General features: G+C 50.0%; 2 protein-coding genes across 3 annotated transcripts in view; both read left to right on the forward strand.

Moving 5' to 3' along the window:
• Nucleotides 1-18,880, forward strand: part of LOC131663696 (prickle planar cell polarity protein 3-like) — a 120,532-nt gene continuing 101,652 nt past the window's right edge. Inside the window, exons 1-2 of one of the 2 annotated variants that reach the window (XM_058934247.1) lie at nucleotides 1-219; nucleotides 9,416-9,529. In XM_058934247.1, coding sequence (XP_058790230.1) covers nucleotides 9,417-9,529 — 113 coding nt within the window. In that variant the 5' untranslated portion in view covers nucleotides 1-219; nucleotide 9,416. Of the gene's footprint in view, nucleotides 220-9,415; nucleotides 9,530-18,880 lie in introns of those variants that run through there. The other variant, XM_058934251.1, reaches the window with a different exon arrangement.
• Nucleotides 16,612-18,750, forward strand: LOC131663697 (putative mediator of RNA polymerase II transcription subunit 26). The gene is made up of 2 exons (XM_058934252.1): nucleotides 16,612-16,738; nucleotides 16,815-18,750. The coding sequence occupies exon 2, from the start codon at nucleotides 16,832-16,834 to the stop codon at nucleotides 18,581-18,583; it is 1,752 nt and encodes a 583-aa protein (XP_058790235.1). The 5' UTR covers nucleotides 16,612-16,738; nucleotides 16,815-16,831; the 3' UTR covers nucleotides 18,584-18,750.

The following is an 18,880-nucleotide window of genomic DNA, read 5'->3' on the forward strand; positions in this document are numbered from 1 at the left end:
TCCAAAGCGCGTACGTCGACGGCGAGGCCCAAGCGCTCTGAAGTGGCGCGCGCGCGCGCGCGCAAGCACGGAGTGCCCTCCGCTCGCCTCCCGGTGCTCCGGGTTAGTGCCGGTCGCCGCCGAAGTGTGCGTGCCGCTTGGGATCCCGCCGAAGTGGACGAGCGACAGTGGGCAGCATGTGACCGAGGCGGCCGCTCGACTCGGCACACCGGCGACAAGGTTGGTGGACTTGCGACGTTCGACCTCGACCGAGCAGTAACGAGCGGCGAGCTTGACGGGGGCGCGACCAAACTACCCCGGTAAAGGGCGAGGCGCGCGCGCGTGCTCGGCGGTATTTCGGCTGGGAAATGGGAGCACGGCGGCGAGAGCAATTAGCAAGTCGGCGGCGGCGGCGGCGGCGGCGGCGGTCAATCGCAAAAAAGCGGGCAGCCGCTCGCTGGCAGCGCTGGGTTTTTGCGCGCTGCTCTTGCCCCCTCCTGGCGCGCGCTCGCGCCGGCCAAGGGGGAATGCCTTACAAATAAGTGACGAGAAGGAGCTCAGGTGGCGCAGGTGCATCCAGAGCGAGTCGCCGCCGCCGTCGTCTTCGTCGTCGCAACTATTCGGATTATTCCGCGCTCGCGGCTCCCTGCGTCTCGAGGGGGACCATTCTTTTTCGATCGGTCGTCCATCCGTCCGCCGCGCGCTCTCTCGCTCTCCTCTCAGCTGCCAGCTGCCTTCGCAATTTATTCTAGCTCTCTTCCGAGAAGCCCTTCTTCGCTCGCTTTGTTCTTGCAAGCCGGCCGATCGATTCACCTATCCTGCAATGCGAATACGCGCTCCTGCCTACGTATATATCACGGGCCAGGCAGGCTCTTCGCTCGGCAACGGCGCGCTCGCTAAAGCGTCGATCGCGAGCCCGCGGCCAGCGTCGGACGAGCGCCGCTGATTACGCGATTGGCGCGTAACTTGCCACTTGCGGCCGCCGACGGTCCACCCCTCTCGCACGGGGCTCCGCGTTGCGGTCAGCTGTGCCGGGCCACTGCGCAAGGTGGAATAGCGAGGAATGCCCGCGTCTTTCGGCCTTTCCCACCTCCCTCCCCCCCCCTGTCTGCCTGCAATCTTTGCCTCTCGTGCGCCACGCACGGAGAGCAAGCGGAGTTGGTCGTCTTTTTGGAAACAAGCGCCGCTCCGTTCTCTCAATTTTTCTCTGGCGTTTTATCGAGTGCACGCGGGCATCATCGGCCGTGCGGCCAAGGCGGCGAGTGCAGTGAAAGTCACGGCACAAGTGCGCGCGAATCTGTGCCCTTCTCTCTCTCTCTCTCTCGCTCTCTCTCTCTCTCTTGCTTCGCTTTGCTTCACAAAGGATATGTATATATATATATATACGTGTGTGTGTGTGTGGAGAGAGGCAACAGGTATGAGGCTGCGTTTTGCGCGTGCTTTTTACTCGCCTTCTGCTCGCGACTGCTGCTGCTCTTCATTTATCTCTCCACGCTTCTATATCGAGCTTCAACCTTTACATCCCGCTCATTTTCTCCGCGTGAACTTATTAACTTGTGGGCGCTTGTCGCCCCGACCATGTCCTCTTCTCGTATACGCGGCGTAAAGAGCAATGCGCACCATCGCGCGTAAACGCTGCTCGATGATACCTGTCGTCGATTTTTTTCGCACTCTCGGACATTAATTAGACTTACAGCTCCAACTTCATCAGCGCTCGTCGAACGATTAGACGTTCGGCCGACGGCATTCTTTGTGTCGCTCGGCCTCTGCCGATGACAGGCTCAACGGCTTCTAATCCATCACGGCAAATATTTATTAGACAACGGGTAATTGGCAATTTAGTCTTGTACACACTTGGATTGCCGTTGGCAGCAAGAAATCAATGGGTTGGCCAGTCCAAGTCGTAGAAATGGAGCCCGGTAGGCGCAAGTGCGCGATGAAAAAAGACGAGAGAAAAAAAACAGCGTCGCACGCGAGAAGCGGTCGAGCAGGCAGATAGAGCACCGACGCCTACTCGGAATGTGCATTCGCTCCTGGCTAGAGGTAGACGCGCGCGGACGCCGTTCCGCGGCGGTGCGCTCGGCAGGCAAATTTGACGATTGCCGTGATATCGCGCGGCCCGGCGATCTACGCGGCACGAGAGGAGGAACGGGGCGGGCAATAAAACGGCCGCGAGACAGGCCGCGCGTTTGTTTGCTTAGCGCGGCGAGAGCAGTAAAAAATCAATGAGCCGGGCGAAGATCGGCAAGAGCTCGTAAACGTTGCGAGTGCGTGCCAATAAATATACGGCGGAGCTAACGACGCGTGTGTGCGTCTGTTTGGTGCCGCGGGCTGGCTCCGCGCGCTCACAATAAAGCCTCCCGAATGACAAGCTCCGAGAAAGCTGCCCAAGATAAACCCGAGTCACTGCGTATAATGCCGCTGGCATTGGCTTATCCTTGCCCATCGCGAGTACTCAGCGGTAGCCCCGCTAATGATCGCCATTAGACACCTCCGCTATTACCATCGCTATTACCGCGTACAAACTCTGCGCTTCTTTTGGGGCTTGTAAAACGCGTAAGCGACCCCGGTGTCATTGTAAATATTCGTCGCAGGCTCCTTCCCAAGCTGACCAACCGTGCTACTTGCTCGCTTCTAATCCGACGCACCCAACCCATCATCCATGGACTCTGCACGCCAACTCGTTGTTTATCAGTTGATTAACGTTAATCAGTGAGCGACTTGGCTTCTCACAGTTGTCTGAGCTTGAGAAAAATAAAAATGCAAGCCCAACGGAATAAGAAGACAGTTTGTTTGCAAGATCTGAACGGCGATACATACGAGAGTTTAGTTGAAATGAGGTTTATTCATTGTTTTAATTGGACAATCTGGAAAGTGATAGGGAGCGAGCGCGCGTGGCTCGCAGTATGCAATTCATTCTGATTTACGTGACTCGCGCGATGCAAGTGCACCCAGTTATCCATGCGTGCTATCTCGCACATGTCTACCGGCTAAGGTTCGCGGAGTAGTTCTCGGAGAAGGCCATATGGCCGAGGAGGGACGCAGACCACGGGGATTTCGTTGAAGCCGCGGCAAAAAATCCAGCGATTCCTTCTGCGGGCGCGACTCGCCTGCTGTGGGAACTCACCGAATATTTCTCTTTCGAGTCCCAACCCAACCCCCTTTCTCCTGCGAAACCGACAAAAAATCATCATCACCACTCGATCTTCATAATCTTTGCACGTTCGTTTCGCGTTCACAGCTTTCTTTTAATACATTATTTCTTTCTTTCTATTCACTCGGCTAATCATTTTACAATTTTATCAAAGTTTTACCACCGTAATCACAATTCTTCGTTTCGTATAGTTACACAATATTTTTAAATTAGTAACAATTATTATTATTATTATTCGTTGCAACGAGTATGACTGTATACGAATAGAAATAAGCGTCGATGCTGTGTCAAAATCTTTAATCAAAAGTACACAGAAGATCTTCACTGTAACCAAAATGTTATGACCTTACAAGCACTAACAGTCGTTTCCAGACAATCTTCTGTTCCAATCCACGTATTTCAAAAATTTCTTCATTGTAGAACCGCTTTATTTTTGCACTCTGTCCTATTGTGCTTTTACTCATTACTACATCGAAGATTATCTTTGGATTTTTATTATGTCTATCCACGTAAAAAAAAGTCTTGGTAGAGAGCGTCTCTTACAAATTTACGCTAGATTTAAGAACTCGTAGGTGAAATATTTGTGATGTTTGACGCAGTCGCAGTCACTGGTAATTGACGCTTATGCGCGATCGCAGCAGCCGATGACACGGCTACCAGATCAATCGGATCCAATTAAAAAATCTCACGAAGCATGGAATAACTTAAGTATCAAAAACAAAAATGAAAATATGTTGGTTATACATTATTGGCTTTTTACTGGAGACGATCGGTGCTGTTAAAGATCAAAATCCATTTTAGAAAACTTATGTTGCCATTATATATCATCTATTGTACCGATAACCCACAGTCTTTCAAAGTTTCTTATGATAAAATAATACATGTCGATATTAGTTTGATAAAGCGATTTGAGCCTCGCGTAGGCCACCTTCTCGCACATGTGTGTAATTCGATTTTGCGATACAACGTAAGCAGGCTTATTTTTTTCGAGCCTACGTACATCGAATTCCTCGTATACCAACAGCACTTTCAATCATTTTTATGCACAAGTTAAAAAGATACAACGAAGACTCGGAAATGATGGGAGCTCTGTTGGTAAAAGCCCGTTGTCTATTGATCTTTGTTGTCCACGCGATCTAGAAATTAGCTTGTTAGGAGAAACGAGGCGTTCGATACTATACGGAAGTATACGAGGCTACTTTTCTGACGTTTGACTAATTCGATGACTCGAGGAAGGATTTTTCAATATATCACCGAGCAATCTAAAGTCCTTACCCACCCAAATACTAAACCACTAAACCTTCCAAGTTTTATATTTTAGTTGGAAAATAACTTACCAAAGTCAGCGAGAACTCATTGAAAATATTTTGCAAATGGTGTATACATTACAAACTTAAATAATTTTCTCTCCGTACTGTTACGAAAACATAAAGAAGATATTTCCAAACTTTTTAAATTACTTTTATAACATATTTTTTCATTTAAATTTAGTTATTTCGATTTAGTGATCGATATCATAAGAAGAATGGAAGCAGATATCAACAATAACATTAAATAAATTTATCCAAAGAATGTCCAAACTGTGCAAGGTTGTTATTAAAAGTAAGGATTATCATTTGGATGAAAAAAAGGTTGATTTTATTTTATAGTATAATATACTTATAACTGTATAGATTTTGAATTGACAACCTCGCCTAGGTTGTCAATTCTCACGTGCTATGAGTTTGTCAACCTTTTGGCCGTGGTGCTTATATTATTTTCAGGGCAAAAAAATTTTTATAAAATTGTTCGGTATTTCCTATAAAAAATATAAAGATTTTATTGAACGAAAACTATGTAGAAAATTTTTTTTTACATTTTCATGACAAGGTGGACAGGAAATTATTTACGTTTGTTATGTGTAAGCCATTTAAAAGTATTTGAAGAGACCTTTCAAATGAGCCTCCGCTAACTTCTGTAAGTTGTTTTCTAACTAAGATATAAAACTTTGGACTTTTAGTGATTTAGTGTTTGGGTAGGCAAGGACCGGGAGTGTAGGTACGGCAAAGAAACATGAAGCCCAGGTGCTATTGAAGCAATGGCAAAAGTACAACTACTTTGATGTACTATCGTTACTTTTTATTAAGGAACTTTGGATATTGAATATTTGAAAGGACTAGTGGACAAAAAACCATTTAACGTTAACGGCAAGAGTTTAAATTGGACGAGCGCACTATACATTACCACTATCGAGATATTTCGATTAATCAGTAGTGGCATTTTATGCAAAGGTTATTCTAAAAATTTAGAGCAAGTTGAAAAGATGACGGACTATGAAACTTTCGCGTCTTGGATTCTACTCAATATAATTACGGTGAAACTCATCAAATATATAGCACGACATAGCCCTTCAAGAGATCATTTCTGTGATTGTGAAATAAGTAATCTTTATACTCATATTGATACTCTTGGTTAGAACTAAAATTGGAAAACTTTTCTAATATCCACCTCTCGAAATGTGCTTCTATTATCATTTAAAGGTATAGCTAATCCGATAAGTTTTGATCATCTAATTATTCGCAAGATGCATGACTTTTTTCTTTCACAAAGTTCTGTACAAAATATTTATAGTATACTATATGTAATTATGTTATAATAAAATATTCTAATTCTCACCAGTAATCTATTCAGAATCTGCTAAAAACTGTAATTTTATAACAAATTCGAGCTCAACGTGCAGGCGTAAAATATCAAAAAGATGTGATACTAAAATGCTATCGAAAAAATTTTTTTTATTTTTCTTAGATGTCATAGGAAAAAGTAAGAATAAGAGATAAATACGTGTGACTGGATTTGGTTAAACTGTGACATTTCGTCGTGCTCCCATGTCATTTAAACAAAGCACGTTTGAGTGATAACTTGCATATGTATTGACGTCGGTTATAATCTCAGCGTTAATTTCAATGACACTCGTGTGAAATTCTATTCAAATAATATCATAGATCGTAATTTTTGTTTTCGTTTGACTCCTTGGCAAATGAATTTAATTATTTGTAATTTATGCTGATAAACATGGACGTGGATTCCTTTGGTCTTGATAAAAAAAATGACTATTCCATGGTGTAAGTTCTAATATCCACAGTCTGTTGGCATCGGTAACAGGCTTCCAACTGTCCTTTAAAAAAATAACCCATCCGTATCACAAGCCAACATCCATAGTCATATGATTTGTTTGAAATAGGCCTCGAACGCGCCACGTTTCGACCGAAACGGTTGCTAAATTATATATTAATATAACTGCACCTAACTCAGATCTTCCTGGAAGATCCCTTTCAAGGAAATTGTAAAAAATCTTTCTCCGCAAATCTATCGCCACTTAACCATGATTTGAAAGTATAAAAATAGAGAAAATTTGAAGGAATCGCGGTAAAAATTTTCCTCATAATTAATTAATAGTCATGTATGTATGGTTTTTATCCAATTTTATCGGAAAACTGAAAAATTGAAAATCTGAGCTTCGAGAGCGAGAGTGCGAGAGTGTTTTGCAATCGATGTAACGAGGTTCCTGACGCCGTCTTTATGCTAATAGAATAATGGTACATTTGAATGCTAGTACGAGTAAGTAATTTCAGGTATGATCAATTTGTGCAATAATTGCTGATAGTTAGGACTGAAGAGTAATGCAGTACGGCCATCCGGAGTAGGTTGGATCGAAATAGAAAAGTAGCTGGGGAACTGCATAGGTATTCCCTTCTGGGAATGTTAATCTAGGCGTTTGTCGAATCACCGGCGGCTACGCTGCAGCAGTGCGCGTGCACGCTTCTTCTCCGCTTCTGCGTATCTCGGCCATTAGACTCTGCGCTGCAGCGGCAGCAACGGCAGCAGCAGCAGCAGCAGCAGCAGCAGCAGCAAAGGCTCGCGCGGCGTGTGGGAAAGACGCCGGGGGCGCTCTCGACGTTCTGCATAAGGGCTAGTAGATCCCTTTGTGATTCCTCCACCTCTCGGCTCGCTTATCTTTCTCCGCTTATATGTTTAATCTACTTTTAATGCGCCTCTCCATACCCGAGCCCCGCTCTCGCCAGCACTTCTCTTCCTTCCTTCCTCTATTCAATCTTCACTGCACTTTTCTACATCTAACGCAACTTTTGCCGAACCATTTTCGTCTCGTCGTTGTTCGTTCTTCTTCAACGTTAATATCTTTCTTGATCAACGTTGGCTCATCTAGTCGATTACTACCAACTGTTTAGAAATCGAACCACGTTGTCCAATTCAAGAGGTCAAAGCTCCTCTTGATAGCACTTTTGCTGTTCGTCGTCACGTGTCATTACCGTGAAAAACAAAACTCAAGCAGTTGCAATCACGAGTTAAGGACAGCTCTCTCGCGAAGCTGAAGGAAAGCGCAAGAAAAGAGAGAGAGAGAGGGGGGGGGGGGGGAGATTCGAGCTTCGTGGCGACATTAAACTGCAGCAAAAAAGCTCGTTCTGGTGGCACATCGAGTACGTACATTACAAAAAAGAAAAAAAAGAGAAAAAATACGGACTAGTTCTTACCCGAAGCGTGCAACAAATTTAACAACGTTTTTCTTCTTCGTCTTGACCGTGATTTATTTATAATGGTGAGAGTCAGTCTTTTTGTATCGGATCACTTTGACAGCTGCTTGAAAATAGTTGAAAAATAACACGTCGTTGAATTCGCTGTTTGTTTACTCGAAAAACACACTTTCCGAACGCAAGACGAACCTTTTTGTAGTCCGTGCATGCGTTTAAGAGCAGGTCCAACGCAACTTGTCTGGAGCTCGGCTGGGAAAGCGCAAAACTCTCGCAGGATAGTTGCCAATAGTGCAGCTGGAACAAATAGGGCCGCGAGGTTGGACGATGCTCAATAACAGGACAGCAAGCAAGTATAAATATGTAGGAAGCTAGAAGTTGGCGGCGAAACGTAGTTTTGGCTGGGGTAATCGACAGGCGGTCGTCTAGGTAGCTTGTAAATCAACTGGACTGTCTCGGCTTTTGAAGCCTCGGCGCGGCCGCTGACAGCGAGCTACTTCTATGAAGCTGTCAGCCGGCCTCGTTTATTTTTGCCGGTTTCTGGTCGCGCGCAAAACGGACGAGGCACACGGCTAAGCACCGCGCGACGGATCGAACGATCCACTTTGGTCGTAGGCGCTTTGCCTATCGAGCCGTCGCCAGTTTCACCGCGTTGCTCTCCCCTATTTTGCAAATCTCGTTAGGCATCCAGAGGCGCGCTCCGCTTCTTGCCTGCCACCGCAATCCTAATATCGCGAGCTCGAGCACACGGCCGTTCGTTCCACACCGACGCGTGCCGGTAAACAGCTGGCGCGAGCAATCGCAGCGCGCCAAGATGCCCAACGTGGTGGCGGCGGCGGTCTTCGCAGGAGCGAACTGCAAGTCAAGTGGAATACGCACGCCGACGGGGCGTCCATAGTAGCTCGCAGCCAATCTATAGCGGGGCGATCGAATCGCGGATTTTTCGCACTTTCGCTCTAACGAATCTGCGCCGGTAAATTGGCCGCCGCCGCCGCATGCGAAAGCTCGCGCGCGCATATACCTGTGGGTATATGTTTATACTCGCAGGGCCGTAAAGCGAGGCATCGCCTGGCCGCGCTCGCGCGCGCGAGCAGCATCTGCACGTCACATAAATTTTGTTGCCGCAGCATGCTAAAAATCGGCCTCTAATGGGCTGCGCCGGAGCCCGTCGAAGGTTTCAGGAAAGGCACCGTAAAGCGGGGCTACGAGCCTCGACCGGGAGAGCGAGAGGGAGAGAGCTTGCGCCAAACTGGACGTCCGCGTTTTTCGCACAGCAGCTCGCCAATTAGCGGCGTGCCGTCGCGCGCGTCCTACCGTTCGGCCGTGTCGCTCGTTTGCTTGCCCACGGGCGAGCGTCGCGCTCAACGGACCTGGCCGCTCGCTCCGCATCTGCGGATGCGATCGACGCACGCATAGAGCGGAGAGGCTGGCGCGCGGACGACGATCCGTCGCGCTGATAAAGCCGCTCGAATCGCAGATGGAGCTGTCTCGATAGGCCGAGGACGCGGATGCAATTTGCCCGCGATTCGCGCGCTCGAGCGCTCGGATCGGTGCCGACTCCGGGCTCGACTGTATCGCGGCCGCATCGCCGCGGCGCAGTGACGAACGGGCGCTCGGCCGATAATTGCCGCGCCGCGGACGCGATCGGCGGACGGCGCGTGCCGCCCCTCGTCGGGCCGCTTATTAGAGGAGGCGCGCGCGGCGACCACTGACGCAGCCGACACTCACCAGTGGCTCCGAATTTTCTGCATTGCAGCATGCTGTCCACGCAAGCCGTGACGTTCAACCTGATAAACGCTGCATTTCTGGGGGCGCCGTGCGGCCAGTGCCGGGAGCTCTGCCCCAACGGATACGTGCCGCACTTCTGGAGGTAAGCCACTCTCGCGTCCCCATCGAATTGGGCGACCGCGAGCCAACGAGTCGTCCGCGACACTTTGTCGGGGCTTTCCCGAGTGCGCCGCTCGCGAGGCGCGGCGTCGATTGATTTACGATCGTCGGCATTAGCCGCGAGTGTGCAATGAGCGCGGCTGCGCCACGGGTGGGCACTCGCTGCCCGCAACGACCGACCGATGCCACAATTAAATGACGCGGCGCTTTAATGGCGCGCTAACTACCTCGCAGCCCGTTGGCTCCGCTTATCGTCACCACTTGGCGGCGTCTCCGCCAATCAAAATTCTTGCCCACCTGCTTCTTTTGCTTTATCTTCCATTTTCATTAAGGTGCCTGCTTCCGCAGCCGTCGACTGGTTCGCGTGCGATCGGCAATTGGCAAGAAGCAGCATCGGCCAAAGGAGAGCAAACGGAGAGGCCAGGTTTACTTTACAGGCGCGCGTGGGCTTGAATAGCGACTCGGCGGCTGTTCGGTAAAAATGATCGGATTCCTCGGCGAGCGAGCGATGAAAGGGCCCACTGTGCGCGGCTGCGAAGCCAGCCGAGCACAAAAGAAGCGCGCGCTCGGAGCTCGTCGTCCTTCTTCGGCGGCGACAAAGCTGTGCGTGGACGGTGACGAGGCCCGCTGCCCGGAACGAATTCGACAAAAGGCGCGAGGCGCGTCGAGTGGCGGACGAGAAGAGCCGAAGGGCCGCAGAGCCGCAGGGCCGCAGGACGAGTGGAGCGCCTTGATCGATCTCTCGCCCAGGACGAGAGATCCGCCGATCCGCCGGCAAGCGGGGAGAGTGCAGGGCGCACTTGGCAACGACTTCGGAGAAGAGCGTCGGCCCAGTCGTGGGTCATGGGTCGCACGCACGCTCGAGGGCCTCTCGGAGGGCCTCGCTGCCGATCGCGCAGCTCTCGCGAACACATAACTGCTCGGTGTCGGCGCGGAGGAGCGGACGGAGAGGCAGTTGGGCATCGGCAAAATGGAGTGCGGAGTACGGCGCAGACCAGGGAAGAACGGCGCGGAGCGTGAGAGAGGCACATGGGCAAGACGGAGTGGAGGGAGAGCGTGTAATTAACATACCAAAGCTGGCCGTAATGCCCGCGTTCGCGCAGCCTGTGCCTTCGGAGCAGCTCTCCGGCTCGTGCTCGCGTATGATGCGCCGGCGAATCGAGGCAATTGCCGGCAAGCGCGCTTTTGATTTAGAGGCCGAGCCGCGGCCCGCCTATTTGCTTAGAGCTTCTTTGTTGCGATTGCGCTCGCCGCTTTCGCACCGCCGCGAAGCGGCGCGCAATCGATCTGCTCGATGAGAAATCCGAGCGGCGCCGGGCGACGGTCAACGGGCTTGCCTCGCGCGACGCACTCGCTCGCGACGCGTCCCTCTCTAGCCTCGTGCGCGTTCGGCTTTTCATTTTTGCCGCTGAAATTGCCTTCAATTAAGCGGCTCGACTATCCGCCAATCGTAAATTGCCATGCTACGCTAATGGCAAGCTCGCGATAAAGGCGCCGTATACGCGCGCGTGGGAAACGAGGATTTGATTAATCGGCGCCAATTAACGTAGCTGTTAAAAGGCAATTCGGCCAGAGGGATCTTTCGCGCGGCTGAAATTCGAACGCCGAAAAGACTAGCCTAGGACGAGCCGAGCAAGTGGAAGGGCTGAAAAAAGTCGGGCAAAGCGATTGCCATCCCTCTCCTTTGCTCTCCTTCGCTCGCGTGACGCGTTGCGCGATTCTTATCGGCTCGCACCTCCGAGTGGAATAACGCGAGATAGCAGCAAAGATGGATCGGCTCGCGGATAGTTAAAGTTCATTAGAGCTCGCGCGCACTTCGGCCTGCGCGCGCGCGAGTCCCTCAAAGTGGGCTGGCTCCGATGAAACTTTATCTCCCCGCCGGCGAGCAGACTCATTCCTGTTCCTGTTTAATTAGAGAAACGCCAACGAGCGAATTATCCTTTTTATTTTTTTCGACGAGAGCCCTCGCGTGGAGTTTTCCAGCGATGCCGCGGCCATAACCCCGCCGATATAAATTTTCGAATTACACTTGTACGAGCGCCGCGTACGTTCCCTTTCCGTTGCACTGGCGCGCGTGCGAGCGATTGCTACACCTGCAATTTCATTTTTTTTTTTTTCCTTCTCGCAAGCCATAACCCGGTTTTTAATTTACTGGATTAACCTCTGGCAAATAAGCAGGTTGCGGTTTCTCGACTGCCTTGGTTTCATCGAAAAACGTGTTTACCCGCAGACGATCGACTCGGGTCAACAACGGTTCGTTAAAGTTCCTTCGGTCCATCGCGTCGCGCAACTCGCGATCGAAAGTCGAATGCCACGGTCGCGTGCCCGACTCGGCTGTGAACGAAGAACGCGCCACGCGTCGGCGGGCGTTGTCGCTCTAAGGCCCGTCGCGGCGATTAGACGCATTATCGCGAGTGACCGCTGTTCGAGTCTCTCTCCCGATGAGCCATCGACGGAATCCGGATCGGATATGCGAGCCGGTCGCTTGGACTCCGTCGACCGGCTGCGCGCTTCGCCGACACTCTGCCGCGAAGAACCGGCAACTGGCATCGCAGGCACGCTTCGTGCATTTCTAGGACTCGTTAATTTAATTGATCTTTTTCAAGCGTCTCGCGCGCTTCGTTCGAACGACTCGTCGGTTTTGCGCTTCTCTCAAAGGAGAAACGACCTTTAATAAAGTTCGGGCCTCGATATCGATGGAATATCTCGGCGACAGTCCCGACCGGCGTATATTTTACGAGGCCATTACGAAATTGAGCCAAGTGGCAGTTTTCTGGGCCGTTAATTGATCGGGGAGTCGTGTGCGGCGCATGCGATCCGACGTATCAAAGGCCAAATTCAGTGGTGCATCCGAGCAGTGCTATCGGCGACTCGATTATTTTTGTGGTCCTCGGCGATCTTGACGCTAGCGGCAGCGGCCGACGAGCGGAGCCGCGAGCGCCGTTAAGCGCGACGATAAAGTCGCCGAGTTTAATGCCCACTTTAAGGCACAAGAGATATCTGGTCGTTTTCTCGTTCTGGAAGGCGCGCGCGTGCGCCTCCGCGTCGTCGCGGCGCTAATGAGATGCGATCCGGCCTTGATTGGCCGGCCAATCGCGAGAGGGTCGAATGTCGAGCTCGCGGTTACGAGCTGGCCCGCTCGACGAGGCTTCCTCTCGATCGCCGAACCGCTCGCCGAACCGCTCGCCGGCTCATTAGCGCGGCTGCGTGCTTTTAATTGTCGTCGGCCGGAATGCGCTCGCAGCGAGGCACGGCGCATTCCATATTTAGCGTTGCCGAGCGCTCGAAAAAGAGCAAGGCGATATCCGGCAACTGGCCGCGCGCCGCTTCGACTCGTTATGAAGTTATGTTGGCGGCTTTTAATGCGGGTTAACGAGGCGGCTCGCGGAAAGGACGCGCGAGCTCCACGTTTCGCGGTTGGCCGAGCCGATCGACGCCCGCGGAGCGCCCTCCAAAGAGGCCTCTGCTTGCGCCCACTTCGGAGGCTTGCCCGATGGCAATTATCAACGGCCTTTGCCCGGCAGTCGGTCGGCTCGTTTTTGCCACGTACGCCGGCGTTCGCGCGAAGAATAGCGCGGCAGCGCTAACAAGCGACAAATACAATTAATTACCAAGGATGAAACGGGGCAATTGGCAAGAAGCGGAGGATTGTTGCTGCCGCCAAGTAAACAAGACGCGGGCCGTTGTTCGGATGCCAGCCGCAGGACGAGGATTCCCGGACTACCCGTCCCGGCGGCGGCGGCGGCGGCGGCTCCTCTTGCCCGCTGGAATGGCACCGATTAGCGCGTTTCAAAGCCTCGGTTTGGCGATCGATCTCTCGCTCCTTCTTTTCTCTTCCGTTCCGATTGAGCGACAACGAATCCGGAAAGAATTTCATTATCGCGCGCGCGCGCGCGCGCACGCCAACCGAGCGACGCCTGCGAGTACGCCGAATAATTATAATGAGTTTTTCCGAGAAACCGAGCGTTGCGCCATGTTTGGCGGCGCGAAGCGTTTCCCTGCGCGCGCGCGGCAATAAATTTCAGCCGCATTCCAAATGTTGTTATTGACAAAGTGTGACGGGCCTGAAATAAAATGCCCGTGTGTATACTGTATAACGGCGACAACGCGAAGACTCTATAAATACGCCTTTTGCTTTTATTTGCCGATGAATAATTCATCGGATGCCAAGTTTTGCACGAGATCAAAAACTCGCGCTTGCTTTTTCCACTTGCTTTTGCATAATGAGACCAGTTAATACACTCGGCTTATACACCTTATCACGCGAGATTAATGAGCTGTTCGTGTATAGCCTTATATACTATTTGCATCGATTATCGCTCCGCGTCATCGCAGAATTCTCAGTCGAAAGATACCGGGGCTCGGATTGGCTGGAATTAGTCGATCTGGCAAATTCAACCGGCAGTGCGCGCTCGCTGGAAGATCGATCGGTCGGTGGTCTGGTGCCTTCGCGGCTGTTCCGGGAAAGCCTTTCTCCGACGAACGATCGCAACGAGTCGCGGGGCATTATCGAGAACTCATTACGCCTTGACTTGGCTCTGGAAATAATGAAAGGTGCGATTAAAGGCAGTTCGAGCCAGACTACGGTTACGGGCCCTTTGGCGGTGAGTGTCAATCGGGCAAAAACAGCGCGCGATCACGCGCTGCGCTAATAGACGCTCTCGACGGGCGCACAGTCCGAAAGCACTCGCCAGCGCGTTTGTGCGCGCGAACGAGGCAACGCCCCCGGCGGCTCTACCGAGGAAATCTGCCGATTTGCGTGCCGGTGATTAAATACAAAAGGCTCGGACGGCAGAGTCGAGAGGAAAACGAAATGTCACGTCGGTCAAGTCGACCCGGATAAATGTGCATGCTCCTGCCGCCGGTCTACGCGCTGCGCCAGATGCTCGCTCGTTTATACCTTGTACTCGTCATTCCCCGATGCAGCAACCGCTAACGGTTAAAGTCTGCCGGAATAACCCAGCAGCCCAGACTGTTATTTCACACGCGTGTCATTCGCAGCTAGCTGGACGATTAACAGTTCCTCTCCTCTGCGTGCCGACGGCTGCTTGGGTAAAACCTACCCAATCAACGGCTAAGCTTTTCGCAAACCTTGTGCGCTTCTGCTCTGTTTGACGAGTGTACGAGCTGTTTGCACAATGTCTTTCGATGGATCTTACCAAGATGGCCGGGCCGCCGCGTCCTTTTGGAAAATTCAAAAGAAAACTGGCAGACGCTACTTGCTATACTTTTATTTCCATGCTGCGCTAAAGTGCCGAACACTTTACAACGTGCTGCTTTCCACGCATCCACGTATAATTATACCGCAATAACATTGAACGAATTGCGATTATTGCCGGCAATTGCTGTTTACGAAAGCTGCAATTTTTCCAGAGCCCGAGAGCGCGCTCTAGTCTACTTGATCGTCTTGCCATTTAAACCAATCGAGTTTTCTACGACAATTTATCTATATGGCCAATCTCTTTTATATGCTTACGGTGCACGTGCTAATAAGCAACAAATATTCCTCGTTGGTATATTTTTTTCATCAAACTCGTACATTATTCTTTGATATAAGCGATGTGTAACTCGAAGGCAACAGTTAAGATTAGAAAAGGTTTGAAGCGATGAAATTTTGGAAAGGTATGAGTTGCGAGTACACGAGTAAACACAGGACAGGCAGAGAAGCGTAACAAGGGATAGCAATAAAAAAAGCAACCAATGAAGCGCGTCGGCATTCAGGGAGGGTAAAAAAATGGGAAATTTCAACAAAGCTCGTCGAGGGCATTTTTCAGAAGGCGGTGCACGGGGAGGGGCATTAGGAGTAATGAGGGCTGCGGCTAGAGAGAGAGAGTTGGTGTGGATAGGGCTGGTCGAAACGCACATATCACGCTCGATCGAGGCGCGCAATATGCAGTAAAGCACGCTCGCGGGGCTGCGTTGTGCGGTGCAACAATGAGAGCGCGAGTCAGCAGCACAACGAGCATAAGCCTCGTTAATCAAGAGAGCGCGCCCGGAAAACGCGCGTTTAAGCCTTGACAAACGAGCGGCGCGCATTCGGCCAAGGGGTCCGATCGCCGACAATGAACCAGCCCCTCCTTTTGCCTCGTCGCTTTTTCCGCGGGTCCGCGCCCAAATCGCCAAATAGCACCTACACTACGTCAAGCCATTAGCGCCCGTCGAACATTTCGCTGCCGAGTGCGCAGTCTGTTTCGAGCCGGCGTATCTCATTTGAGCATTTTTTGACTCTCACTTTCATTTTTTCTTAAGGCCAACTTTCTTTTCATACACTTCGATCCCGCATAAAAAAAGCCTTGCTCTTCATACTTCCATAACGTTATCCACCGAGGCGTGCCCTGCCTGCGCATAAAACTGCGCAAAACTTTGGAGATTCGCGATCAATCGACCGAATAATGATTTGGCTGCAACCTACGACTAGCTCATCTTATATTTTATCCACTTTATTGCAATCTCTAACGCCGATGGAAAATGAAAATGAAAATGAAATGAAAGGGAGAGGCTGGCGTGAGAAGACAAAATTATTCATAATGCCGGATTAGCGGTGGTTAGCAACGGGAGCTACACGGCCAACGAGGGAATAGAATTTCCCAAAAGATAGAGAGAGAGAGAGAGTGTGAGCTATGGAATGCGAGAGGGGAGGAAAATTGCGGATCAACGAACTAATCGCGAGGCCGCTCCATTTAATTTCTGCGCCCTCGTCGACCTCTCGTCTGCCGTCACCCTCACCTCGCTCTTGCTGCGTACACCACTAAATAAATTTACTCGCATCAAATCTTCAACGACCATCGGCGATTCCATTTTTTAAATTCCTAATCTTTCATAAAACCGATATTTCTGCGCTGTTTACTCCATTCTTTAAAGGCTCAACTTTATTTTTGTCATTGATCTGACGATTTGGTTTTCATTTTCGAAAACGATGCCATTTTGAAGCAGACAAACAACACTAACACGTTCACACCATTGTTAATCCCCTAGTGCTCCATTCTCTAGAATCATTTTGGTACGTTTCATCACGTTGGCACTGATTCACTTTCCCTGTCGAGTTTCTGTTGTTGTTTACACGGGATATTCTTTGCCGTTAGAAGTATCATAGTAGCGTTTGGCACTGGGCGAAACAAGCAACAACTTTCAGTTTATTTCATATCAATCCACGATGGGGAAACTCAATCATGATAACTACTTTTACAAATTGGTAAGCGCGTGTAAAATAATCAGTCCGTGCATACGTTAGTATTTTTACATTAATCAAACACTATTATATTCTACAGACTTGATTGAAGGTGTCATGAATTATCCAGGTAAGAGCAATAGGCTTTCACCACCGAATTACGGTGTCAAAAAGAAGAGGAAAGATACTAGCATCCCTGCACATCTATCTATTGATAACAACAGCAGCATCGACATCTACAGCGAGACGAATCGCTTGTTTCCATCAGATTCCTTATCAAAATCCAATGAAATCGTGGTCGTTAGTAATCCTTTTGACGATAACCTAGTTACTGTACCTGAATCGACACGAATTCACGCGATCGATGAATTCACGGAGATAATACATATCATGGAAATACAGAAGCGAGGTCTGCATCGGGATCATCTGCAGCAGCAGCATCATCAACTTCAGCACCATTGTCATCACCACCAGACTCATCAACAACATCATCATAAGCAATGTCATCAGTATCATCAGTGTGAACAGCTGCAACATCAGTTGCAGTATTGTCAGCACCAACAGCACCAACAAAAGCAATCCCAACACCACCACCAGTATCAACAGCAACAGCAACAACAGCACCAACAACAGCAATACCAACACCACCACCAGCATCAACAGCAACAGCAACAACAGCAATACCAACACCACCACCAGCATCAACAGCAACAGCAACAACAGCACCAACAACAGCAACAACAACAGCAATACCAACACCACCACCAGCAACAAAAGCACCAACAACAGCACCAACAACAGCAATACCAACACCACCACCAGCATCAACAGGAACAGCAGCAGCAACAGCAACAACAGCACCAACAACAGCGATACCAACACCACCACCAGCATCAACAGCAGCAGCAGCAGCAGCAGCAGCAACAGCGACAACATCACTACCAGCATCAACAGCAACAGCAGCAGCAGCAGAAACAGCAACGACAGCATCTGCATCGACAAGAGAATCTACATTCACAACAGCAGCGGCATCAGCGTCTGTATGAGCAACAGAAGCTGCATGAGCAACAGCAGCTGCGTGAGCAACAGGAGCTGCGTGAGCAACAGAAGCTGCGTGAGCAACAGCAGCTGCGTGAGCAACAGAAGCTGCGTGAGCAACAGCAGCTGCATGAGCAACAACAGAAGCAGCAGCTGTCGGTGAACGTGGATTGTACGCATATGTCAGTGAGCACCCACTCGTCTATGCCAAGTATTCATACGGATTACCGGTCTTCTATTTTTAACTTCCCGGTTCCGAAGCCTAGTATCTGGAACCCCGATTCAATGAACATCTTGACTCGTATGCATATGAGTATGAACAACATGAACATGGATGAGCCGGCAGATGAGTTAAAAATGCGGAAATTCGTGGTGAGAAGTATATTGGAAGCGTTAGGGATAACTAAGAACAAGAGAACACCCGAAGATGTTTCCTCGAGTGCAGGACGGGAGCAATCTGATCAGTCATTGTACAATATAGAGGAGGATGAGTTGAATAATAGCTCATCTGAGGACCCACTGTTATTATCCTATTATACGGATAATTCCCCAGAAATACTGAGCTCGGCGAACGACAAAGACCTGCCCTTCAGCCTCGACTTCGACGATCTGGACCCGGAGCTCGGTATCTGCGGCGACTGCAATATTGTCATCTATTACAGTGACGAGTCCATAATGTGCGGTGCTGGCTGTAAGACTTGGTTTCACCGCAAGTGCAGCGGCTTGACCTTCATGGCTCATCACTTGCTCCTCACGACCCCTGACACCAAATGGATCTGCGACTACTGTTTCCAAGTCGTAGAGCTACCGATTATCCATTATAAAAACTGAACGTACCTTTTAACATATGTGACGAGCGCAAGCCTTTAGTTTCTTTGTTTCTTCTTGTATCTCGAACTGCGCAAAAATTATTATATTGCATATTGTGCGCTTATGCGAGAAAGCTAGTTTATTTTGTGACGCTCTTTGCGAGGTAATAAAAGTAAATAGAGGCTCGAATTCAGAGGGTTCGTATAAATCGCTTTGATGTAAGTACTGTGCCTTTCATATCACGTAATCGGGGGTGGGGGGGGGGGGGGGAGACGCGTTGTTTGATTTATAGCCCAGAGGGAGGCAGGGAGGGAGAGA

This window comes from Phymastichus coffea, unplaced genomic scaffold (genome assembly GCF_024137745.1).
Source record: "Phymastichus coffea isolate CEN01 unplaced genomic scaffold, Cenicafe_Pcof_1.1 PCOF00038, whole genome shotgun sequence".
Lineage (NCBI taxonomy): Eukaryota > Metazoa > Arthropoda > Insecta > Hymenoptera > Eulophidae > Phymastichus > Phymastichus coffea.

Excerpts from the sequence above, each read along its gene's own strand:
- LOC131663697 (XM_058934252.1), top strand. The coding sequence starts at position 16,832 with ATGAATTATCCAGGTAAGAGCAATAGGCTTTCACCACCGAATTACGGT.